The sequence below is a fragment of the Ambystoma mexicanum genome, chromosome 3p (assembly GCF_040938575.1).
Source record: "Ambystoma mexicanum isolate Mex_15411 chromosome 3p, UKY_AmexF1_1, whole genome shotgun sequence".
Classification (NCBI taxonomy): Eukaryota; Metazoa; Chordata; class Amphibia; order Caudata; family Ambystomatidae; genus Ambystoma; species Ambystoma mexicanum.
The window spans coordinates 30,673,735-30,701,079 of record NC_090925.1 but is presented as its reverse complement, the minus strand read 5'-3'; the positions used below and the strand labels follow the sequence as shown (position 1 = coordinate 30,701,079).

General features: G+C 46.4%; 1 protein-coding gene across 1 annotated transcript in view; it reads right to left on the bottom strand.

Moving 5' to 3' along the window:
• Positions 1-2,232: 2,232 nt before the first annotated feature.
• LOC138580096 (transient receptor potential cation channel subfamily V member 6-like) overlaps positions 2,233-27,345 on the bottom strand; it is a 353,625-nt gene continuing 328,512 nt past the window's right edge. Inside the window, exons 13-15 of the mRNA XM_069650375.1 lie at positions 26,254-26,522; positions 12,560-12,666; positions 2,233-3,409 (exon numbers count right to left, since the gene is read on the bottom strand). Of these exons, the coding sequence (XP_069506476.1) occupies positions 3,100-3,409; positions 12,560-12,666; positions 26,254-26,522 (686 nt within the window). The 3' untranslated portion in view covers positions 2,233-3,099. The remainder of the gene's footprint in view (positions 3,410-12,559; positions 12,667-26,253; positions 26,523-27,345) is intronic.

The following is a 27,345-nucleotide window of genomic DNA, read 5'->3' as shown; positions in this document are numbered from 1 at the left end:
ATAGTATTGAGTCACGAATAACAGTTGTATTTTCTATTGGAGACCTAGCGTTAATCGGGGCTGTCTTTAGAGTGCCTTTTGACGTGGGACCTGTGGTAATCATTTGTGGTACATAAGAGATCTTAAGAGTTCTGATTTTGTTCAGGGCACAGAGTGGCAGGGTACCAAACGGACTCCCCAAGTGACAATAATGTAACCCTAAGGTATGTAATTTCTTCAACAGAAAAGGGGTAGATTTATTGGCAATAGGCAATAACCATGAAGGGTGCCAACAACACCATACCATCAAGAGCTAAATAATGCCAAGAACCTTACCTACAGAAGTACAGCAGCTAATCAGAACCATTATAAATGAACGCGTACGCCACGGACTGCCACAGACCGGCTTGTCGCTGCTTGTGGAGGAAAGAAATACCACCAAGAACTACAACTCACTTGGGAATTGTAGTTCTTACTCGGGGGAAAGACACGTTTAGCGAAAGGCTTCACGTTTTACTGACATTAAAAACGCAGACTAGGTTTCAAATCTCAGCAGTCTGCAGAAGCAGTACAATATGTCAAGAGTACACATTTTAAAACAAACAAGGTATGCGTGCCCACTAATACCCTTATTTCAATGGCTAAAAAAAATATAATGCAATATATCACAAGAATAAACAACACTTTAAAAAAAAAGTCTATGCTGTGTTTAAATTCAACAGCATGAGTTGCACAACAATGGTGCACTCAAAAGTAGCAAAAAAGGCAGCCAGCCTCACAGACAACATCAGGTTGGACCACATTATTGTTTCACACCTGTCTGAAGAGTTTTAGGACGCTGCCCACCCTCAAGAAACATTAAGGGAGAAGGTTTAAGCTCTTGTCAAGGCACTAATCTGTTCATTGACCCATGAAAAGGAAGGCATTCAGGCATGTATATCCCGCAGAAGCCTTGCAAGGGTTCAGAGTCCTGTCGCCAAACATTGGCTATAATGAAATGATCACACAAGAAGGCAGATAGTGGAACATATGCTATCCTGTTCAGCCATGCACAGTCAGTATGGAGTCAAAACGCCTGGGGATTTAACCTCAGAGGGGCATTCAAAGAGCTCCAGAAATAGGTTGGGTTCCCATAACTGCATCCAACCTTGCAAGAAAGGGACAAGTGCCAGAAGGAAAATGTTTCTGAGAATAGATCAGAGCAGCAGGAACAAGACCCATGGTAAGTGGCCCCTTCTTCACATCGATGGAACCAAAGCCTCAAGGGGACCACCAACACAGGGCCAGTCTCTTGTCGACTGCTTCAAACGCCAGGATTGGGTTTAAATGAGTCCATCAAAGCCAAGAATGTACTGTCGTTGCCATGGCGTCTCAAGGAGTTGTGTGCCAAAATCAGGATTAATTCTGTTACTGTGTGTAGGAAATTGTGTGTACGGAAAGTGGCAAAAGATTGGCCAGAGAGCGTTCCATACAACAGTTGAAGACATTGAGTCCACTCTGATCCATGAGACGGTCGGTGGGTACACAAATACCAGCTGAGACTAAGGGAAAGAGATCGGCAATCCAACAGGATTCTTCAAATATGGCACATATTGAATATAAATTAGGGGAGGTTATTTTGGATAAATGAATTTAGAAGTTCAGATGCTGGGATTCCTCGTCCGAACAATGCCACATCAAAGCTCCAACACATTGATCGATACGTATCGCAGATGGTACCGCTGCCTCATGTACACACGACGCACATTGCAGGGGGTATTGTTTGAACTGCTAACGTTGGACACTTTTGGGGTGGGTGTATCTTTGTGGGCATCATTCATCGCAAACAAGAACAAGGGCATGTGATAACTAGCTGCCCTTTCCACCCCCAAAGATCCTACAATCAGAGGACGTTGTTAGATTGCGATATGTGGGACCTAAGAGACGGAAACAGTTTCTACCTTACCTCTAGTCTATGCCACTTGGAATAGTACCTTACTAACCAATGTATCCCTTATTTTAAGGATCCCAGGGTGCTGTTATTTCTCCATTGGAAGGATTTAGGTTTCTCCCAATGCAGAGCCGACGGCTGCAAGAGTTGCGCTGTTAAAGGTAGATGTGGTATCAAGTGGTGTCGCTAAGATATGCGTCTTTGCATTCACTCACACATTCAATCTCAATAACCTGGCGATAGGCAAGCACACAACCTATCCCAATGCCGGCCCATTGTAAATATCCCCATTGCTAATGATACATTTCTGCAGTCTTCTCAACTCATGAAATTGTCTCTGTTATTCAATGTACTGCTTGATGACATAATGCATTGCTGATCCAGGGTCCTTCGGAAATCTTTCTGTGATGCACTTCTAGACAGCCCTTAGTGCTTCAGGGCTGTACCAGCGACAGTTCATTGGTCTATCAATGAAACAGAACACAGCACAACATAACATTGTCGGGGAGCGTACTCCCATTACGAGCATATATGTTGGAACAAAGGCAGTTGCATGGTGCAGAAGACCTCCATCAGAAGTTGTAGAGTTACTGGTGGAGCTTGCACACATTGCTGAGGTAGAATAGGATGTCAACTTGGATTTGGGAAGGTCGGTCTTAAGGGAAAAGAATAGTGGGACACAACCATCATGGTGTTAAACCAATGACTTAATACAATGGAATTGTGTAGATTAACCACTTCTGAACTAATCTATAAATCCTGTTTCGTTTCCTGAGGCCGCAGACTACTCTAGTGCACAACACAGTCGGCTTCTAAGGTCGGCCGGTATCATAACATTAGTGACTTGAGCTAGTTGTTTCACTCGGGGGTCACTCCAAAGAGCCTCTATTGGAATGCAGGCTTAACCATCTCATCGCTCCAAAGAAACCAAATATGCAGTTGGCATTACAGTGAAATGTGTTCTCTCAACGATAAAGGGAGGACTGCTTGCAAGCCTCCAACAACAAGTATTCTACTAGTTACAATCTATATGTACTAATCCTGATCATTCTTTATACAAAGGTAAGAATAGGAGTGTGAGCAAAGGAAGGAAAGAGCAATTGATGGTGGACTCTTTTCAGGAGTTTGGCTCATGTCAGCAAGCTATGGCATAGGGATCAGTCCATTGGCAGTAAGAGGACTCCAGGTGCTCAGACGTGGTGTATCTCTTCTTCATTCGTTTCCTCCAGGGCTGGCGTGGGGGTCTCTTGTAGCTGGTCAATCTGGGCGGACCCCTGGACCGTCCAGCCTTCACTTGAGTGTATTTCCAACATGATTGTGGGCACTTCCAGTCTAACAGCGGGACCAGGGTCCGCCTGTTGGTGCTCGGCCGGTATAGCTTCCCCGCTATTTTTTTCTGAGCCAATAGAATGACATCCTGTCTCTTTGACATCCTGGCTCTGAAATGCCTCCACGTAGCGCTCCATTTTCTGTTTGGTGTGGTCTTTCCGGTCAATAATCCTGTAGGAACATAAAGAATAGATGTTTGTTACAAATACGACACAGCACAAATCCTCAACACTTGGGATCTGTACATAACTATGACACCACAATACAACCATGAACCTGTTGCACATCTGTTATGCAAAAACAGATGGAAAATAGAAGCAATAGGTTGCTATAGTAATGCAGGACCCTGTAGCTGATCCACATCCTTTCTCTTCTAGTTATTACAGATACCGGTAGTAACCCTTGTGTCATGGTGCCCCAGGATCTTTATGCAGTATGATACTTTTCCAAATTAGAACCACACGCAATACTCACTGCATCCTCAAATAGGACATATACATGAATTTCCTGGGGGGACGGAGAGAGAATAAGGAGGGAAGAAATAAAGGAGGGGAAGAGAGTAAGGAGGGGAGAGAGAGATATAAAGACCATTTTCCTAAGTGACACAATATTTTGCAAAGAAAGCAAAAGAAGTTCTATTTGGCTGTGCAAAGTGGCATATGTACATGTGAACCTTTGTGCAGACCTCTGCATTTTAATCTATTAAAGATAATTATCAACCAAAGGTTAACAGTGGCCTGCTTTTCTAATAACAAACTTTTTTAAAGACATTATCCAGGACAGCCACCAGATGTTTCCACATCTGGACTGCGTGGCGCGATTGCATTGATCTTTACAGCTGCATTGCACTTACATTCCGATAACTTTTCCATCCCTGGTCTTCCTGGGAAATGTTCATGCATGGGCAGATGATTGGTACAAATCCATGGCCAGCAGATTGGCTGACAACCTTCCAAGCATGAATATGACCTAATGACTTACTGGACCCTCTCCTTCTAAGGGACAGTTAGTGGACTTCATGTGTGCTTCTGAAAATACTCCTCTAGCTTCTCAACCTATTCCCTTAGCATGGACAAATCACTCCTCTCTCCTCTTCACTCCCCAGGGCCTCTGTGCTCTCATCAGGATCACCTCATACCTGTAAGGAGGATCCTATAAAATCTCCAGGGACACGCAAGCCTCTGACCTCACTCCTCTCCCTCTCAGTGTCCCCCAAGGATCAGTCCTTGTAGCCCTTCTCTTCACCCCCTATACCTCTGCCCCAGGAAGACTTATGTCCTTTGCCTTTCACCATCACCACTCTACGAAAACTCTAATCTCGACCTTTATGCTCAGCAAACTCGACTACTGCTGAAGACTACTCCATGGCCTTCCTTTCTACTGTTTCCTATGTCAACTTTGCTATCCACACTCGCTACAACCTACCCAGATCCCCACCCACTTCTAGTTACTGACAACATCCTGGTTGGCTCTCCACACACAACGCTCTCCTCCTCCTAGTCTACGAAGTATCAATGGCCTTGCTCCTCAGTGCTTGTCTGATATTTCTCTTCACTCAATCGCATCATCCCATACCCTCCCTGTGCCTCCTCTCACTTCTGCTCTTACTCCGTATGCTCCCTATTCCACTGGAACCCACTGCTCATGACAATTAAATCCTAACTCTGGGTCTCTTCAAGGCTCAGCATAAACTTCACTTACTTGCCAAAGAGTTTCCCCTGCCCTGTCCTCCAACCTCCATGACCCCACAACTCCACCAGTGATGCCTAAGAATGTAATTGTGTATATTTATATAGTACCCCTCTTAGTTTGAAGCACTTCCTCCCTCGGATAATGTTACTATATATATATATCATTTGTCCTGTTTGGTTTATTTTGTCCTTGGTCCCATTTTTTAAGAGCCTTCAAACTGCCTCACCATTTGTTCTCCTCTTTGTGCTATTGCACTGGCACCCTTTGTGGAAGTGACTCAGCCATCTGTAAATGGAACTCATTTCTGATTGCAATTGACATTCTTGTTCTTCAAGTAAATATAAATATCTTCTAATTCCATTTGACAGCTCTGTCCAAGCTACCAGTAAGCAACCCCATTCTGATTCAACCTTCCTCAAAGACCATTCAAAGAAAATCAAACTTCCCTTATCTCGCACCTTACTTTGATCTGCCTTTAACGCCAAAAGTAGCAGCAAAGTGGATCTTTTGACGGGGCATCGTTACTAAGCAGCCTTGGTTATGATATAACGTTGTTTATTAACCGCAAGTGCCCAATGAAACCCTGACTAAGCCGAATAAGGTCTACCAATCTCTCTTTCTTCTCGCCTCAATTAAAGGATCAAGAATGACCTTAAAGTGAAATTAGAATGCAAATGAAGATTGTCACATTCTCAATTAGACTGACAAATGTTACATCAGCACTTACAAAAATACAAAAAGCTAATCCAGGCTGCAAAAGAACAATGCTACATTTCCCTATGAACTAAGCTAAAGACGATCAGTCAAACTACGACTGATTTCCATAACTCCTCTTTCAACATTTAAGCTAATATCCCCAGCAAAACATGTTATTCATAAAATTGAGCACACTCACGGGGGTATTGTTCCAAATGTCCCTGCTTCCTGTCCCTACTCTCTCCTCTTTCAATTCCATGTATATTGACGATTTTGCCCCTACAATGTCCCCGATTTCAAAATGTACTCTCTTTGATATCACTGGCTATCACCATGTATGCCCATTCAGTGGCCACCAGTACATATTCTGGATCCCCAGGAGATTCATAGCCCGGCACATTTTTTAAGAATCTTTTGATACGTACTCAAGGTGCAAACCTGTTAAAATATCCGATTAGGGATATATTTAGGAAAGCCTGAAAACGTACATGGTCATACATCTTCCAAAAAGAAATCTATTGTTGACCCAGTGGGTTTAGGAAGCGCTTGCTCCATTTCCAACCTACCTTTCCAGATATAAAGCAGTGACATTTTCTTATTGAGGAGTCTAATCAGCAGGATCCTCTTCAGGCCGAGAAGAGGCACTGCATCATTCCTCGCCTCTGCCTCAGCTAATATGAGGCTCGCAGTTGATCGATACATTGGCAGAGCCCTGGTCCTTTTGGACTTTTTAGCCCCCTTGAATAGTCTAAATAATAACATCCCTCTTGAGAAGAATGGGACAGGCAGCTATTATCCAAAGAACCTTATAATGGTGCTACCTCCTTTCCGAGAGCTAGGACTCAATTCATTGCTTTGCCTCCATTCATCTCTGATCAGCATTGAATTTGTTTCAGAGTTGCACGTGGTTCTGCACTTTCGCGTATTACTTCTCCGGCACTGAAGGCATCTTAACAATAGGTTGTTTGTCATGGAATTTGTTATCTATGCACACTGGCGGCAGACATTTTTGGGCATGTCTCAGACAAAGCCTAAAGTAAATCCAACTAACTTTTTCAAACGGATTGATCTCATTGAATGCATTGATGCCAGATAATTACTCAAATCTAATCCCCAGAAAATGAGATTCTGTTTCTGTATGTATGTATGTATGTATGTATTTCATTTTGTATAGCGCCGGTAGCCCGTGGGCATCAGGGCGCTTGCACTTACAATACATCAACATCAGACAAACATAAGATACGGAAGTTGCAGCCTAATAGTGACCCCGAAACCATCCTTTCCCCAGGCTCTTCATCTGAAGAGGTAAGTCTTCAGGTGCTTCCTGAAAGTGAGGTGGTTTACCTCTAACCTCAGCACTTCGGGAAGGCTGTTCCATAGTTTGGGGGCCATCACCAAGAATGATCTGCCCAATCCAGATTTCAGCTTGAAATTAGGGACTGTCAGCAGACATTTACCCTCCGAGCGTAGGCTTCTCCTCGGTAAGTAAGGCACTAGGCTCTTTTTCATATAGACCGGCGCAGAGCCGTAGAAGCACTTGTGCACCAAGCAAAGGGCCTTGAACTTAATACGCTCTTCTACCCGGAGCCAGTGCAGTGATAGTCTATCTGCTGTGGTGTGATCTTTCTTCTTTAAGTTCTTAACAAGCCTGACCGCATTATTCTGGATCACTTGGCAGCTGGATAAGTCCTTGGAAGAAGCCCCCAACAACAGAGCATTCCCATAGTCAAGCCGTGATAGAATAATGGCTCTGGCTATCGTGGCCATATTACCTTCGTTAAGGAACGGTTTGATAGCTTTCATTAATCTTAGGTAATACGCTGTGTTCTTTTGCAGGTAGCTGGTCTGGGCATGGGAGTCGACCGCGGAGTTAACCATCATACCCAGTGTTTTCACTGTGGGGGCCACCAAAATGGTGGCATTTTTAATTAGAAAAGAATTGTACTCAGGCCCCAAGCTTGCCAACTGGCGGCTTGAACCGAACAGCAACAATTCGGTTTTCGAGTCATTCAGGCACATCCAGTTTGCCTGCATCCAGTCGTCTATTGTCATGTAAATCCTGGCAATCAGTTCACTGTCGATAGCGTGGTTTCTGCCCCCCAGTTCCAATATGAGTTGAGTATCGTCCGCGTAATTCGTGAACGACACACCTGCTCATTAAGACCTCTCTGGACTCTGGCCTGATATATTCAGACCCCGTCTGCTACCCTGCCCAGTTGTATCAAAGAACTAGGTAGTTATATACGATAAGACATTACTCTAATCCACCAGTTAAACCTAGTCATAAAACCCAGCATCTTTCTCCCGGTTTGAGTCCATTATTGCCCTGATCACTTCACCCCAAATATCTAAAACCAAATATCTAACTCACAAGCTGCAGGCGTGTACAATGATGCTTGAATGCTAGTGACAAAATATAATCGATTACAACGTACGGCGGCTCTCCGAAAGTGTCTCCAATGGCTCCTTCTGGAAATTAAGCCTAAGGCCTTGCACAATCTGGGCACGTCTTTTCTTCAACTGAAGCTTAATCCCAATCAGCGGATGGGATCGATTCTCCAGCTCTTGCAATCAAAATCTACTTGTGGTTCCCCGCTCCCGATTTGTCATGAACGCACGCTTGTTCTGATATCAAGCTCCACTATTATGGAAGTCTTTTCCTCGGACATCTGTGCTTGCTCAGAAACGGGCACTTCTCAGGATAACACGGAAACCTCTTCCCTACCCCTTCCAGAAATAGTGAAACGTTTGACCAGAAAGTTTGAACACTTTATTTATTTATTTAGATTTATAGAGAGCACATCTGCCCGAGGGCATTGTGGCGCTAAAGAAGTCTTACTTGTTACAGGCACACATGGCGAATATACAGATGCTGACGCTAACTTCCGGTCTGCAGTTTCCTCTTTAGCACTATGAGGACTTTGCAAACACCCTTAACATAAAATAACATGACATAACTAAATCATTGCCGCTTCATGTACCATATTAGTCTCTGCATAGGTAAAGCTGCTGTAAAGGAACCCATTTAAGGGCATTTGCATAGAAGTACAAAGAGAGCTTTGCTCAGAAATGTGGATGATTTATTAAGTGGCAGCGTACACATATGTATAAGTAGGACCACAGTTCAGCAGTACGAGCATGTGCTGAAGATACAGTGTTGGATAAACCTGACGTTGATATAGTGTCTGATCAGGTGGCGTCCATGTCACAAACACTGCACGCTGCACTAGCCCACGGTGAATAGCTCACTCCTGGTGAGCAAGAAATGGTGAGTGACTTATGCCGGCCCAGTTGCTTGCAGCTTGAGACGTGTACACCCGGTAAGTAGCTGTGGCGTCTCCCTGCACCACAGCCTTAGCCCAGAGAGAATGAGGGACAGTAACGGGGTGTGAGCTTCTCAACACAGAAACAGAGATGCTTCATTTCTCTTGGCTGTGTGCCACTGACAAGACCAAGAAAAATATTATGTTTCTACATAGTGCTTTATAATGGATTCGGCCCACTTCTAAGTGTCGCTCAACAAAGTGGCTACTCACTGCGGCTGTACTGACGACTGCACTTACTCATCAATAGTCCCTTTCCCCCATATTTCTGGCATGCTGATGGTAGATCATCCCCAGGGAGGTATCTCCCCCAGTCTTGCTTCTGGCCAGAACCACCATGAGCAATGCAGGGAGTGCAGGGAGGAAGTGGGACGATGGGCGAGGCGTTGTGATAAATCAGAGGATGCCATCACTTCTTCTCTGGGGAGAGTGTCTCCCCATGTGGCGAGGGAAAGGCAGAAGCTACCCGACTCTGACCCTGGGGGTGGCTATCTGAAGGAGGAGCACACGGGGAAGACGGCACTTGGGGAGAAGTGAGGCATCCCCAGATGAGAAATGGTATATTCCATTTGCTACACAACATCTTAAGCCCCTGTAGTGCACCTCACCTCTATGGCATATTGCTCTGTTAAAAAGGGGGCTGTGGCCATGACAGATTATTCATCTCAGGTCAACGACCCACTCTCCACTACTGGGATGAAGAAGAACACCCGAGTGATGAAGAGCCGAAGAGCCCGAAAACCAACAATGCGTTCTAGTTGCTTTAAGGAGTGGTGCAGTGGCGGGACCTTTAAATATCCACCAGCTGATACCACTGGGGCAGAAGCTGGCGGGAGCAGATGGCTCCCGTTGGATGAAGGAACGGCTCAGCGAAAAGCCCAGCTGCACTCACGGCCCCTGGAAGAGGGAGCAGAAGACCCAAATCTGCCCTACGCTGAAGGGATGCCGATACCGCAGAGAAAGAGAAGTGGGGGAAATGTAGTTCTCACATGGCACGGGCAGTGTTAGCGAAACGCTGCTCCCAGACCTCGGAAGCCAAGCGGAGAGCAGACACGAGTTGAGACTCTTACCCGACCCAGCCGCGATTTTCAGCAGCCACGGAAGTTGGCAAAGGCTGAAGGAGAGACCCCCAAATTGAGAGACTTGTGAAGAAGACCTTTGGCTGTATGCATTTTATTTTCTGTGAGGAGCTGAATACCAGGGCGAGGGAGTCATTCCCGTGGGGTGGCCAAAGGAGGAAGTCAACCCTTTGGCCATGCATACGTTGGTTTCTTGTTTGGTATGAGACATTGGTTTATGACACCAAGAGGAGGGACTCATCTACTTGACAAATTGGAGAGAAGCTGAATACCTAAGGAAGGGAGTCAGTCCTCCTGGTGTGACCAAAGGAAGAAGCCTCCCATTTTGGCAGTTTTGAGTTTATCGATGTACTTTAACATTGTGGGCACTGGGAGGAGGGAGCCATCTTCTTAATGCACTGTGGGGAGACCAAGGGAAGGGAGTCATTCCCCCTGCAGCTGGGAACTTTGTTGGAAACCTGAGTTTTCTCCAACATGTCTGTTTTCTTTATTTTTCCACTAAATAAGCTACAAGACTGTCACCCCCTTCACCGTAGAACTATTGGTAGACTGTGAGGTGTAGCATAGGGTAACGGACACAAGATGGATCACTTGTTCTTTTGGGACATCCTGACATTGACCACAGCCTTAGTTACGTCCGTTGAGGTCGGGAAACACCTCCTAGAGAAAGGGACTGCGAGGCACTTTCCTAAAAATCAGCATGCCTTCCATGTGTCTGAGCCTTGCTCCTGGTTCCTCACATAGTACAGTAGTCACTACGGTCGGTAACGTCTACGTACTCCGATATCTTTTCCCTTTACCTCCATACTCATGGGAGGTCACAACGCATCTTACCATTGGGGGGAGAATGACCTGTGTCATATTATATACGACCAATATAACGACAAGCGAAGATGTCCCATCAGATGTTCTCTGAATCCAAACAATACATTTTCCCATCTAGCCGCCTTGCTAAGGTCCTTTAAGAGAACAGATCTTATAAAGATGCTGAAACCGCCTTAGTCCTCAAGAAGTAGACGCGCAGGCAGACAAGAGGTGGAACGGTCGATAGCACTCCAGACAATGTGACATCATCCAGTGAGCCTTTGTGGATTTTGTAGCATTCGTACCGGGCGACTGATCCAAGCGAGTCACAAGAAGATGACCAAAGGACATTGGTTTATCCAAACAGAATGGCACGCCTTGCTCATGTCAACATTCTGAAGATGCCACTCTGCCCCACTGCTTGGGTCTGGAAAGAATATTGGTAAATTAATATCTTGATTGAGATGAAATTCAGTGACAACACTGAGCAAAAAGCTCAAATATGTACACAGATCCCCCTAACGTTTATGAGGAATCAAGGCTACATCACAAATAGCTTGGATTTTGCTGATCCTATTGCTGAAGGTTGAGGCTACCAGAAAGGCTGTTTTCAACAATATATATTTAATATCCATTGAGGCTACTGGCTTACAATGTATATGCACTAGTGCAAACAGCACCCACTGAGGTCACAGGAAGGCTGAAGTTTCCTGAAGGATATGATTCTGAGCTGACATATTCAATCATTGGCGGATGGTAAATGCTAAGTCAGCCAAGTTTGATGCCAAATTTTGCTAGATTTCTGGTACATGATGGAATGTTGTCTCTGGAGCTTCTCTTTGAAACTATCAGTAATAGAGCTAGGTCCATTTACACGCACACACTGGTTTCTGGTGAAAAGATTCCTGGCTGGTTTCACTACATCTAAAGCGCTTGCTGACAGACTCATCTCAGCGAAAACAAAGAGGTGATGGCAGGAAGGTTTAGAACGAATCTTAACCATGGGCACGGCTCGGGGCAACCCTCCAGACCATTATCTTCGCCTGCCAAGCCACTACAGAAGGGGTCCATTTTAGCGTACATCAAGTGCTCAGAAACTGTGTTACCAAGGACATTGAGGGCACGGGTGGAGAAAGAGAACCAAAGAATGTATTGCAAATAGCTGCATAGCGGCTCCCCCTGATTTTGAGACTGTTATTATGTGCGAGGGAAGTCCTGCTAAGGAGCAGCATGTCTGTGCATGTCATCCATCACAACATTTATTCTAAGGTTTCCTCCACATCACGCCCCAGTACACTCCCTCCCTGGGGCGATATCCCATAAGCATGGTTGAAAGGTCATGGGACATAGATGTAATAGGGATGAATTGTCAAATGCTGTTACTGTAGGCCACACACACATGCAATAGGCCAACAGTTCAGTGACATGCAGCAATAATGTAATGGCAAATGTCTACAGAGAACGTGATTGGGTAGTTTAAAATTATAATACCCAAACTGTAAGCAAAATCAAATATAATTGGAAATGTCCATATTACAATCAAAAAGGTAACATCAATAGCCATTAACATATCTGCTATTTATTTCTGAGAGGAAAGATAGCTAAGGAAAGTGGGCTAGAATGTGTATGTGATAAGTATTTGCTTACAGTGCAAAATTCTGGTACAAGTTCTGGGTCACCTGTCACAGTGAAGAATTATGAATGTTGATGTTGCTTTGGGTTCTTACCTGAGGTACCACCTGTCGCCCAGGCCATAGTCTTTCCCACATATACCAATGCGAGGCCACAGCCAGTGGGGCAGATGTCGCTCAAGCATCACAGCGGCGGCTGCAACCTAGAAGGCAATAGGTTAGGGACAATGAACGACTTGGCATGGTGTTCTCGGTGATATTTCTTGAAATCACAACTAATGACATCAACATTGAACCTTTAAGGTCAGACTGAACATTATCCCACTAGTGATTCGAATACGCATGCCTGTGCATTGTCCAGAGAGTCACGGGTCACTGCCGGTGGAACTACCATGAAATTCATGGTCGGGCCACACGGGACTGCTCATAGAACCACAGATCATAGAACGTGCCTCAATTATCGTAGGGGCAACCGCATGCTCTGGAATTGCCGAAATAATAAGGAGCAGAACGTTGGTATGTGTGCATGGGATTTATAAAAAGCAAACCTAAATGGGAAGCGATGGAGCATTGACTGGTACTGTAAAAGCAGGGATGGATGGGGAGCAGAGGAAGGGGGAACTCCAGAGGATGGCAAGTAGTGTAGAGTGGACCGATGAGCAATTGGCAAGATGGCCTTTGAAGAGTAAAATCTTCAGGTCCGTCCTAAAGTGTAGGCTGGAGGGACCCCAATTGGGTAGAATGCCAAAGGATGCTTATGTGTCAAGATTCCCCAGAAAGCAATAGGGAGTTCTAAAAAAAGGTTGGGAGTATTTAGCTGTTTCACTTACACAAATTCCCCCAGATGGAGGACCCTTTCAAATCCTTAAGGATGTCTTCCTGCCTCCCAGCCCCACCACTAATTACTAGCCTGAGGGTAAACGCTTTGAATACCAGGTTTGGCGGGAACCATCTGGGAAGAAGGACAAAGCTTAGAGAGGCATCAAAATTTGACAATCAAGACCTGTCGCTGAGTCTTGAATTGGCTAAAGGTGGGTTTTATTAATGGGAAAAGATGAGGCTCTACTTGCCCTGGCTAGAGCTTTTGCTGCATCTGCCTAACCCCGGCTGAATCGTTCACTGGTCCACCTGGCGAGTTTCACAGGATGCCTCATCAGCTGGGTGTGGAATCTTTGCCTGAAGAAGCCCTGTGTGTTTCGCAGCAGCATATTATATGGCGATGCAGATTGGTCTAGTCCATGACCCTCTCTTTGAGGAGAGCTGCTGGAGAGGGTCGGATTGGTCCAAAGGAACATTATTCTAAAGACATTTCTGTTAATTCCATTAGCCTGTATGGAAATTAGATCACCCGCGCCATGTGAGGAGGGGTGTGGCAATGTGCATCTTCCCAGTTAGGTAATCAGATTAAGTGCTCCAATTCGACTACAATTGGGACCTGTGAGGAACCGGAGGGCGTCCCCACTTCTTCTGCCCCTGGTTCCTCCTCCCAGGTGGCCTGGGAAAGGCCATCGCTTTCAGATCCTGATCCTGGGGGTGGGAATGAGAGGGAGGATCAGCTGGGTGGAGGAGACTGGGGGAGTGGGGATGAGGCACCCTTGGGTGAGACGCGGTATGCCCCGTTTCCCTTTCACCAGGAATCAAACAACCCCCGAGCCTTTATAGGGTATTCTCAAGCTCTACCCTATTAGTCCAGAAAACACTTGAACCTGTCTGTCTGGTTCCCACCAAACCTGATATTCAAAGCGTTTACCCTCAGGGTAGTAATTAGTGGTGGGGCCGAGAGGCAGGAAGACATCGTTAAGGATTTGAAGGGGTCCTCCATCTGGGTGAATTTGCGTTAGAAGAACAGCTAAATACCCCCAACATTTGAGAACTCCCTGTTAAATATTGTATTTCTATGAGCCAGTTGACTCACCATCTTTCATTTAACCCGTCGGTCACACAGAGATGAGCAACCTGCTCCCATCAGCAGTTTAGCATGGTTTCTGGCGGTCCTGTTTTAAATATCCCAGGCACAGGTGTGTACTCCCAGGAACTAGAGTGATGCCTCTGCTCTGGGCTTCTTTTGCTCTGCATTCCTCTTCCTCATCACAGTGTTAAAGGAATAGTGCGCTTAAAAATTTTATTGGCCCTCATTACGAGTTCGGCGGTAACCATGCCGCTATTGGCTGCATGGCTGCCGCCGAAATCGCATCGGGGTCCGGGTCCTCAGAATGAGGACTTACCGGGCCATTCTGAGTTTGGAAGGCCCCGTAATTCCTCCCTCCAAGGACCCGGACACGGTCCTTCCCCATTCCCATTTCAGCCCCCATAGGGCTGAAATGGGAATGGGAGAGGGAGCAAACAACGGGCCATTACGAGATGGCCCGTTGTTTGCTCCTTCTTCCCCTCGCGTAACCCGGTAAGCACGCCTGGTTTTCCCAGGCGTGCTTACCGTTTCCCGCGGGGGGAACTCGTAATGCGGTGGTACGGAGTGAACGGCGCCGGCACCTTTTACGGCGCCGTTCACTCCGTACTGCCAGGGTCGTAATGAGGCCCATTGTCTTAAATGATGGGCAATAATAAAAAAACATATATGAAACATCTTTTTAAATAACGTTCCTTAGTAAAATTTTACACAAATAATGTTTAAACCCCTTTAATTTCACGCACTAGGAGGCATCCATTTCGTGAAATGGGCGAGCCTCCTTTGCTTGTGTTAATCTCTGCCCTTGCAGCAATCATGAAGCAAAAGCCACCTGCTGGCAGTTTTTATTACAGCGGCTCTTGCTTCATTATTGCCAGAGACACGGAGAGCAGAGAATGCAGGCCAGAGTCGCGGAGAGCAGAGAATGCAGGCCAGAGACGCGGAGAGCAGAGAATGCAGGCCAGAGACGCGGAGAGCAGAGAATGCAGGCCAGAGACGCGGAGAGCAGAGAATGCAGGCCAGAGACGCGGAGAGCAGAGAATGCAGGCCAGAGACGCGGAGAGCAGAGAATGCAGGCCAGAGACCCGGAGAGCAGAGAATGCAGGCCAGAGACCCGGAGAGCAGAGAATGCAGGCCAGAGACGCAGAGAGCAGAGAATGCAGGCCAGAGACCCGGAGAGCAGAGTATGCAGGCCAGAGACGCAGAGAGCAGAGAATGCAGGCAGGAAAGCTGTTGCCGGTAAGTGCTTTTAATTACTTTTTCTATGTAACCACGGCAATTATAAATACAAGCGTGTTCCTTTAAGGTATTTCTGGGACCAGCAGTCCCTCTTGGATAATTTGCATGAAAACATTGGAGGAATGTTCATAACAGGTTTTGATGGCAAGTCAATATTTGAGAGGGGGTCTGCAGATTGGAATGAGAGAGATTCAAGACTCTCCGTTGAGGGAGCAGGAGAGGAATCGCAATAGACCATTAGAGGATGGGGAATCAGTGGTATATCCTTCGAAAGGCAAGGGGGATACCAGGTCTCATCAGATGATACCACCACCCTCTCCCGGAAGTTGTCTCCCCCACGTGATCCTCCCTCATATAACCTTCCCCAGGGTCAGGAGGAGGTAGCGGCTGCCATCCCCTGGCTACATGGGAGGAGGTCACCACCGGGAAAGAAGTGATACCACCATTGGATTCATCACATAGTGCTGAAGGTTCCAGTGAAGTGGTCAGAGAGACAATTGGTTATCGTATATCACTCTGTTGTTCTGATTTTATAACACAAAAATAATACTGATTTTTAGAAACGTGATACCTTTTCAGTGGTTCCATTCAGATCAATGGATACATTGTGTGAGTGTTAGAAGTAGACATTCAAACTTGGTCCCACCAAGATATGTCTAAGATATGGCTCTCTTCTTTTTGTAACTAATAAGTTGCAATAACGGAACACAGTTATGGACTACTGGGGGATATATAACGTTGCAATGGTAGATTGTTACACTTAACTTCTTAATAGTGACATTTTTAAGTTTGTCCAAAGAGCTGCAATGTTCACTAAATTATAATTGCCGGATGGTTTTCACCTTTTACCTGTTAAAGTTAGTGATGGCTGTAAGACTGATGTTAGGGCCTCATTCGGTCATTAAGATTACTGTGCATTGTCTCATGGGCTAGGTAATGTATGGTCACTTTTTAAGAGGTCTACAGATTCAATCTTGTGATGGTCCGCCTGACAGACCGGGCGAGGGACTAATCGTCTTGTCCCTACGGACAGTGCTTGTTTCCCTGCCATTGCCCGGGGACACCGTTGGGGAGGGAACAGTGAGGCAGCCTATGGCAGTGTCCAGCATCCCCAGCAGGGAGACAACGCTGGTAGAGACCACAATGGCCTCTCCGGGTGTTCACAGCACCAGCAGGAAAATGTCAACGGTCCTGGCGGCATCAACTGCTGCAGTCCCAACTGACGTTCACAACTCTGGCAGGAACAAGTCACTGGTCCCATTGAGTGGTACGACCCCAGCGGGAGAGAGAATCAGATGAACACTGCAACAGTTCCTTGCATCTCTAGATAGGATGTGGTGCCGTTGTCAGGGGCCATGGCGGTCGCAGGTGACTCACGACCCTGGCAGGTACAGAGCATATAAACCACCAGAGGCTTGCGGAACTCAAACAGGGGAAAGCAGGCCTCACAACAGGGACCCCAATGTAAATGAACTACCCACACTTCCTGGCAAAGGCCTTTAGGAACAGCAGGAACAAAAATGGCAGCATCCACTCATCCAGGCTCAGTTATGGGAGGAGCTTGGAGAAATCACAGGAAGAAGGACAAAGCCTGAAAGGGGATTGGTTGGGAGAAAACTCTCTCACACCCTGTAGGAGAGAGGAGAGGGTTTTTTTTCTAGAGACCAACCAATCACACTGAGGGAGGGAGGGTAACCTAACAGAGACCTGTCACATACTTCTTCTCTTTGCAGCAAGAAGGAGCACAAGAGGCAGACCAGGTGGAACATGTGTGGGCGTATTGGAGGGGACCCAGAAGCAGGAGAACCAAAGAGAAAGAGGCAAGAGAGAGAGTCTGAGAAGAACCACTGGACCAGGACATTGAGAACTGGATTGTATCTGAATTGCTGTGAATGTAACTGGCCTGGTTCATCAAATTCGAATCTGAACGAGTATCCCGTTGGATGAAGTGGCCATTTCTGACCCCAGGCTTTACAGACCTATTCAGATATTTGATATTGCCAATTCAGATTTTATGTATTTATTTATTGTGCATTTGTAAGGCATTTATACAACAAGTAAATTGTGTTTCAAAGCGCTAACAGGGCACCAGAGAGGGAACATTGGAGTGAAATTCAAAGAAAGAAAGATAGAGGCGGTCCTACTTGGCCTTGTGAGCATTCTGAATGTGCAAGTGCAGGGAGAGAGAGAAAGGGATGGGGGATTGGGGGGTAAGTGCTAAGTGTACCAAGAGGGAAGTGCTAAGAAGGGTGAGCAGCAGTAAGTGCCTAAGTGAGTGGTTAGCTGCCACTAATTAAGTGCAGGCATGTGGTGGCAGAAGGCAGTTGGGATGGGAGGCCAGGGCCCAAGAGGACACATAATGGCCCTGGTCACCAATCTCAGTAACTGTGGAGTTTAGCAGGGGTGGGATGAAGGGAAGAAGGAGGTGAAGAGGAAAGTCTTGAGGAGCTTCTGGAATTTGAGAAGATCCAGCTAAAGATTTATTTATTCATTTATTCGTATTTTTAAAGTGCACAACAGCCCGGGGGCCTCGTGGCGCTGATACAGAGAGGACAACTTGCTGGTTACAGTGGAGTGCAATGTGGCTACATAGATATTTGCATTACAGGAACATTTTGCGAGACGAAGTATAGAAACAGACCGGAAATTATACAATCAATCTTAGGTGTGAGGTGAGGTGGAAGAGGTGAAGAGAGTTTGGTAAATAGTGTGGTTTTGAGTGATTTGCGAAAGCAGAACAGTGAGGGTTCTGCTCTGAGCGAGTTAGGAAGGGTGTTCCATAGCTTAGGTGCAATGTAGGGGAAGCCGATGCCGCCGGCTTTGGCTCTTCTGATGGTGGGTATGCAGAGTTGGTTAGCATTATGGCTTCGTTTAGGACGGTCGGAGGAGTTCTTGGGTATGGTTTCAGATAAGTAAGAAGGTGCGGCTGAATTGATGCATTTATGAGTAATGGTTAGGATTTTTAAATTGATTCTTTCCTTAACTGGGAGCCAGTGAGCATTGAAGTTGTAGAGGAAGGGGAGGCTGTTCCATAGGAGGGAACCTGCTGAGGAAAGACATCAGCCACCAGCTCGCTGTTTAGCAAAGTGCTTGACACACAGAATGTTGGGGCTGGAGGGACGTAAAGATCTGGAGGGAGAGTTGTAGATAGCATGGTCCCCAGCCCCAGACAGCCTTATGGATGATGCAGAGGGATTTGAATTTGATCCTTGCAGCCACCAGGATCCAGTGGAGAGTTTTTAGGGCTAGAAAGATGCGGTCCCTGGGCTTGCGGCTAAGGATACGCCTTGCAGCCCTATTCTGGATGAGCTGGAGAGGTCGTAGAGAAGAAGGGGGTAGATTAAGGAAAAGGCTATTGTGGTAGTATACCCTAGAGGGAACCAGAGCTCTAGAGACATTGAGTTCTGGGGGAAAGTGAGGAAAGGAAGAATTCCTTTGAGGAGGGGGAGTTATGATATGGCATTTATAACACGCCTGCACACAAGTGTTTCTAGGCACGAGTTGAAAATGGGACTTCTTGGCAAGGTCCTAATGTGAGGGAGGAAGGAAAGAGAGAAGTCGACGATAACTCCAAGGTGTCCGGCTTCAGATGAAGGAGTGGGGGGGAGGGCACCCCATAGAGGATGGCCAGAGTGAGTGGAAGAAAGAGGGAGCAGGAGTCCCAATAGGAAGGATCTCAGTCTTGCTGGCATTGAGACAGAGCTCATTGGAAGTACACCAGGACTGGATGGCAAATAGGCAGTCAGGAATGATGGAGGAAGTAAGGAGAAGATCAAAGGGAAGTTTGAAAATGAGTTGTGTGTCATCTTCATAAAACTGGAAGTTAGGGGAAAAGGTGTAAATGAGGTGTGCAAGCGGAGCAAGTTAGGTGTTAAAGAGCCAGGGAGAAAGGTTAGAGCCCAGGGGCACACCACAGGTGGAGATAGAAGTGGGGGGAGGAGAAAGAGCCAGAATAACGTGGGATGGATGGTCATTGAGGAAGGAGGTCAGCCATCAAGTGCCCGCTCTGAGATACCTAGGGTATCATGGAGCCGTTTTATGAGGATGGAGTGGTTGACCATATCAAATGCAGAGGAGAGATCAAGTATAATGAGAACAACAGGAGAGTTGGAATCAAGAGAGGTGAGAAGTTCCTTGCAGGTGTTCAGAAGGGCAGTTTCCATGCCTCTGGATGCTCAGAATCCAGATTGATGGTCGTGGAGGTAACCACAGTGTGCTGGGTCAGTTGGGGGAAGACCATCTTCTGCAAAGTTTCCCCAGGAAGGGGGTGATAGATGTGGGGCTTTAGCTGGCTGGACAAGAAGGGTCTGCAGAAGGTTTTTTCACGAGAGCACACTACGGAATGCTGGAGGGAGGAGGGCAAAGAGCCAGTAGCAAAACAGAGGTTGCATATCAGCGAGTGCAGGGGCAAGAGAGCCAATATTGTCTTTAATTGTTCTGGAGGAGCAAGGCGAGACCTGTTTGGAGGAGACCTTCATGGAGTGGAGAACTCTGGTGACCTCATCAGGTGAGGTAGGGGAGAAGGTGGAAAGAAAGGCAGAGGAAGGATATGAGGCCATGGGAGGCTGAGGGGTAGGATAAGTCAGGGGGAGAGGGACACCAGGGTGCTCTGGATGTCCTGAGTTTTTGTGGTGAAGTGTGTGGCCAATGCATTGCAGAGGGCCTGGGAGGGAAGAGGTGAGGAGACTGTGGAAGGCTTTGCTAGTTCCCTGCAGATTTTAAAGAGTTCAGTCATGTTGTTGGATGCACCAGTGATGTGAGCCTCGATGTGGGCCCTTTTCTTGGTGCAGATTGAAAATCTAATGCCTTTGGAGCAGGCGACAGGCCAGTCTGTCAGAGGGTGAGTCTGAGGTCTGTCACTTCTGTTGCACAGCTCTTTATCTTTCACGGCTGCCAGTTTTGAGCTGTACCAGGTGATACACTTGGAGGCATGTTGGAGGCAGATCCTCATGACTGGGGCAAGAATGTCAAGGGTTTTGGTAATGGCAAGATGGAGTTTGCTGAGAGCAGAGTCTGTGGTACAGTCAGTAGTGGGGAGAGAGGAGAGGATGAAGGTAGATGCGAAGGCAGGTACTAACACTCGTTTCATCAGACGGATGTTCATGAACGAGGTAGGCTTGGCTGTGGGAGGTGCATTCAGAGGGTATACAGGCATTTCACCGCGGTATTTTTCATTGCGTGTTTTTTCATCGCCGTTTTTTTCCCAAAAATAACTCATCGTTTTTTTTTTTGGGGGGGGGGGGTAAAAAATGAAATATATGGTTGAGGGTGTAAGGGAATGAAAAAAAAAAAAGGGGGGGCTTGGGTGGGTAACCCCCCAAAAAAAATAAAAAAATAAAAACGAGTTTTCAGAGAAAAAAAAAATCGGCGATGAAAAAACCTGCGATGAAAAATACTGCGGCGAAATAACGTAGAACCGTTCAGAGGGCCGAGAGGACCCAGGTGAGAGGAGAGGAGAGAGTGGTCTGACCAGGAGAGGGAGGTGATCAGTGGGGAGGAGAGTGAAAGATCAGTGTGGATGAAGGCATCAAGAGTGTGTACAGCCGAGTGGGTAGGATCGGAAGGGAGAATAGACAGGGAAAGCGAGGTATAAAGGTCACAGAATAGAATGGATGCCGTGATTGAGGACTCCAGGTGAATGTTGAAGTCACCCACCAGAAGGAGATTAGAGGTGGTTGAGAGAAGAAGAAATAGGCCCATTCAGAGAGAAACAGGGTGGAGGAGCCAGGTCGCCTGTAGATGATATTGAAATATACTTTGTGCAGCCAGAGGAAAATCCTATAGAAAGTTTGTAGGTGGGTTACATAGCAATCAGCAGTCAACTATAGCTGATATGTACATGTTTCGACATGAGATGCATATTGCTTTGTTTGATGGTCAATGGATCCAAAGAGGGTACTAGCATTCTGGGCATGACATCCTATTTTCCAATTAAGGACAGCTGTTTATTGGGATGTTTATACATTTATAGAAGCAATCGTTTTTTGAAGACGTTTTATTAAGCTATAATGGAAACTTTTATGAGTGGTCCTGTGCTCCTTCAGCCTCATACTTGGCCATGACAGAGGTTTGTTTGAAATTGAGGCATTTTTTGTTTGATCTTGTTGGGAGAATCAAGATACCAACTCAATTGCACTATATAAAACCAAATTATATTACATTATAAACAAAAGAAAACTTCAAGTCTAAAACTAGGTTTCGGGTCAGGACTAGGCCTGATGCTACGTGTAAATGCAATCCAGAATGAGATCACTGCATTGTTGATCCCGAGACTCACTTCTTGATTTGGTATGTTATCTTAAATTGGTTTATACCACGGACTGCTGTCATTTTCATGATCTCCAGGCGCTCATGGTGAATAAAGCTTTAGATTCTGGCACTGAAGGTTTGTCTTCAGTTTCCCCTTTGGTTAAGTTGCTCGAGAAGGAGGAGTTCATGTTTTGAGAAGCACTTTGTCTGTACATAACTGGGAGCTGCAGGCTGATGTGTTGGCATTGTGCCATGATACGGGCCAAGTTGAACAGAATGGTGAAAGTCTGCCTTGGAATTCATTCAACATTATGATGGCTGATGTTGTCTTTCAATGCTCGCTCACGCATGCTCGTTTGTCTAGTGTGTGCTCGGAGTAAGTATTTGCTTCCACAACCGGTGGGTTTGTGGAGGCTGCTGCAGCATGCCTCTGAACCATGGAACCCCAATGGCATGGCTGAGTTACCCATCAGTGGTTATTGCTATCGTCAATACTTTTTCTAAGATGGCGAATTTTACACCCTTTGGAATGATTAACCTACAGATTACTTGTGTATTCTTTGTCGCAAATATTCACTTCCAGAGTCTTCAACCAAAGAGTATTTCCGACAGAAGGTATCAGCATGACAATCCAGGAGGTCGTTTCTAAGGTTTTGGGAATGTAATGGGTACCCTAGTCTGGATATAAAAATCAGACAGGTGGAAAGACTGACTCAATTAGACACTTTACCAGTATGTGTGTTATTCTGATGTCCCTCAGACAAATAAGAGGGCTCTCCTTCTTGTCACACAATGTCCATGCAGCCATTCGCTTCATGCGGCTACTCGAACAGCGCCCTTTTTCTATAGTTGGCATCTTCATGCTTTTCTGATGACCTTCTTCCTAAAAATGCCTCATCGCTTCCGAGGCCTTTTTTCATTAGCTGTGCACGTCTTGTTGCATGGCAACGAATGAACATCTGGGAACCAAAAGAAGCGATGAACATCTCTGCCGATTTTTCCAGAAATCCATCTCTGCCATCACAATTGTCTGGTCGCGCCTAGAAACACCTGTGTACAGGCGCGTTATCAATGCCATCTCATATATCAATAAGGGTTTGGTTTCTACATGGTTTGCCCGCATGTCTTTGCAGTGAGTTTGTCCCCTTATGATTATCTGCTGTTTGTTGTGGGACTCGACATTTATCCTGTCGCTCTTCGTCTCCGTTTGCCAGGAAATCAGAAGATCATGTTTCTCAGGTGGTGGTTGGTCAGGGCCCTTTTTTCATTCTACCATTCATGCCCTCCTTGGGTGAGTATCTGTGAGGAATTTGAAGTTTTAAGATGTGATGCTCAGATTAGTTAAGAGGTTTTTGTAGAAAGAGGTTGTTAGCTGTAAATGTTATTGGTGTATGACCAGGCCTTCAGAGCATGGCTGCCCCTATCATCACCTTTCTTACTACTTTAGAACTTGGGGTGGCACAGCAGGGTGCAGAGCTTTGCCAAGCTACTGGGAACATCACAGTGGCACAGTACATGAGGAATGGTGTGGCTGTTGTAAGGGTGCAGAAGTACAAGTCTGGCCTAGCGGTGGCATGTTTGTTGGCAAAAACATATTTATATATACAAGTAAAGACCAAGGAAACATCTCTTGCCATATTTCTAAGAGAGAGTGCCCTACATCAACAAAAAGACTTAAGACTCTTTCAGGATGTCCAATAAAGGGAAATGACCATCGTCATGTGTCCAAACCTATTTCTGTTCCTTACACTCTAGATAAACTAAGGAAAAACTGCCCGTCTTCTTGGTCCAGAAGGAGGATTCTCTCATTCTGGATGCCAATTCAATGCTCAGTTTTGGATGAGGAAACATAAAGAGTTGTTCTCCTATTTAACTTAAAAGTTCTTGAGGTTGGATACTCCTCCAAACGTATACAAACAAAAACAGGATGCACGGGGATTGGTCTTCCTTCCCCTTTTCTTTAACAAACGTTCTTATTTCACAAAAACACAGTTCCTAAGTATCAGGGGGACTCTCTCCCTCCCCCTATTCTTTCTCCGGTTCACAAATGTTACACCAAGCCTGGTTCACTATGCTACCAGACTTGTCTGTAGATGTCAGTGCTTAAGAAAATGTCCCTTCTTTTAGCAATGGGTCCTCAGCCCTTTATTGTCCCTTAATGTCTGTGTTTTGTTGTCACTTAACGTCCCCCCCAGAACCCTGTATGTTTCTCGTGATCTCCCCTACTTGCTGTGAGCAGCAGCCCCTTGGTTGCGTGCTTCTCCGAACTGATATGGGTCCTTGACCCTTGTGTGCTGTTCTTGCAGGGCTTCCCTGGCTTTGTATGGATCGCAGACCCTTGTGTGCTGTTCTTGCAGGGCTTCCCTGGCTTTGTATGGATCGCAGACCCTTGTGTGCTGTTCCTGCAGTGCTTCCCTGGCTTTGTATGGATCGCAGACCCTTGTGTGCTGTTCCTGCAGGGCTTCCCTGGCTTTGTATGGATCACAGACCCTTGTGTGCTGTCCTTGCAGGGCTTTCCTGGCTTTGTATGGATCGCAGACCCTTGTGTGCGGCTCTTGCAGGGCTTCCCTGGCTTTGTATGGATCGCAGACCCTTGTGTGCTGTTCCTGCAGGGCTTCCCTGGCTTTGTATGGATCGCAGACCCTTGTGTGCTGTTCTTGCAGGGCTTCCCTGGCTTTGTATGGATCGCAGACCCTTGTGTGCTGTTCTTGCAGGGCTTCCCTGGCTTTGTATGGATCGCAGACCCTTGTGTGCTGTTCATGCAGGGCTTCCCTGGCTTTGTATGGATCGCAGACCCTTGTGTGCTGTTCTTGCAGGGCTTCCCTGGCTTTGTATGGATCGCAGACCCTTGTGTGCTGTTCCTGCAGGGCTTCCCTGGCTTTGTATGGATCGCAGACCCTTGTGTGCTGTTCTTGCAGGGCTTCCCTGGCTTTGTATGGATCGCAGACCCTTGTGTGTGGCTCTTGCAGGGCTTCCCTGACTTCGTGTGGGTCCCAGACCTCTCTCTCAGTTTTATAGTATGCAGTAATCAGGCCCAGTTCACTAATGTGCCAGGCACTGTTTCGCATATGTCTTTTTCCTGGCTTTTTCCAAGTATTGGTACGACCAAGATGGGGGTCTTCAGCCTTCCCCAACCGCTTTCTTCATTCTCCTTTATCTCTACCACCTGCTACAGTAACCCAAGTACCTTTTATGGTGTGAGCGCTTGTTTGGGTATCTTCGCAGCCTTACTAGGTCTGGTCCCTCTCAGCATGTGCTTCTCCGTGGTTCAACTCCCAATTTCTGACGGGACTTTGATTCTCCTGCTTGGATGATGGTGAACACTGTGTGTATTCGGCGAGGCTCAGTCAGCTTTTCCTGTTCTCCCCGGCAAGCCTCCAGCCCGCTCTCGGTTCTTCTAGGGAGGATCTGACAAATGACACAGCCCTTCTTCCCTTTTTATTCTTGGCTCTTGCTCCTGTGGACTGTACCGCGTAGGTTGGTTCCACAGTAGGCTTTTCCCTCTTTGTCCTTTGTTCTTCGTGTCAGTGGTTGTATGAACTCTATCTGGATAGCCCTCAGTCTTCCTCATGCCAGTATGGTCTTGGTGGATGGGGTCTTCTACTCTACACAAATATATAGGTGTGTGGGGGATCATTGAGGACTTAGTGGGGTAGGAGGAAAGAAGGGACAGAAATAGAGGAGGTGCATACCGGATTTTCCCCAAATAGTTGCTCTCCCCATGTGATTCACCTGCTTAGGACAACCACCAGGGGGACTATCGGGTAGCAGCATTACCTCCCTGGCCTCATGGGAAGGGGATCCCCTCTATGCGAGCAGTGTCAATACCCTGAGATTCTTCACACTGTGCTGGGCGACACGTTCTTTATGGCAGCTGCATTCCGTCTGGTTCAGCATGGTGTCCTGGGTCTTGGGTCCAGTTGCGTAGTGGGTGTCTTTGGTGCTGTTCTGTTGCTGGTGGTGTTAATTAGGTTTTAAGGCCTTGGGATGGAGGAGGGGCATGGCAATAGAATGAGATGTGACTGATCATTGTTTGCAAGTCTCTGGAGATTCGGTCTAATGTCACCCCCTGCCCCAAGCATTCTTCTGCCTAGTGCACTTCCCCATGCTAAAGGTTACTGTGCTGTGGGAATTCCGCTTCTCTCTGGTGTTTTATAAGGAGTGGGTAGCGTCATTCTGTTATACAGACCAAGAAAAGAAAGGGCATTGGCTTAACCTGATCTCGACAGTTTTCTGTTGGTCAATTTAGTACCTGTTGCAATTACCTTTTCTATGAGATGGTTTTTCCCCATGTCACGGCACACATCTGGCCCACTTCCTTATTTGGGAGTCAAGTAGTTTGCTTCATTTTAGCACACAAAGCAAGTAAACCCTGTGTAGCTCATGGTCCACTTACCTGTATCCTCCAGAGTTCGTCCATCTCCTGTGCCACGCGCCAGTGAGTGTCGCCCATCATGGCAATGATCAGGTTAAGCATCAGCAAGTTGGAAATGATGGTGAAGGCAAAGTATATGATGAAGAAAATGTTGGGAATGTCCGCCTCATAGTTGGTTGGTGAGTTGATGGCGTTAATAAACAGCTCATAGGTGCTGAACAATGACATCGCATAGGTCTCAAATTCTCCAAGCATGCTGGGGTTTTCATTCTGGAAGATAACGTAGAACGCTGCAGGGCGAACAGGGAAACAGGAAGGGAAACAGGAAGTGTGAAATTGATCAAATAAAAACACGTAAGGGAGGTGTAACAAAAGAGTATAAAGAAATGTGAGAAACAGCGCGGGAGGCAAATATAGAGATCATAGAGAGGACAAGATAGAACGAAGAAAGAAACACAAAAGAAATGGAGAGGACATTGCAAACATGGTTAATGGTTCTCAGTTTAAAAGGTTTATTAATAAATATTAAAACGTGTTTCAAGGTATTGCAAAGCAACACACTCTGTTGAGGTCGCAGTAGCTCCTTAATGTCACATGGCAGATGAAACACATTACTACTGACACCAGAATAAACAAAGGATTGTATTAAGCAGATGTAAGGCCCAGCTCTGCATGGAAATTGGTTGAAAATGGCTGTAATATAACATTCGTGGGAAACGAAGTCCTTCAACTCAGGTTATTAAATGAAGGACAGCAAACAAAAAGGCTTTCAGAAGGTTTCCCACTGGAATGTCTCCCATTTAGGACGCTCTTAGCATGGAGTCATTATCACTTCTTCTGGGAACCACAAGGCCTCTATGCCTCTCTCAGGATTTAGGGTTTCCTCTCTTTGTCAAGTGTCCCAAAAAGTCCTCACCTTAACTGGGGCTCTCTTTCTCTGTGTTAATTACTCCCCTCTTACAGGGTCAAGGGGTGCTCCCCTGCTGTTCTTTTACTCAGGGATATAGCACCCTGCTCGCCCTTCCACACCCATGGATATAGTGCCCTGCTCACTAGTCCACACCTAGAGATATAGTGCCTTGCACACTAATCTGCACCAGGGATATAGTGCCT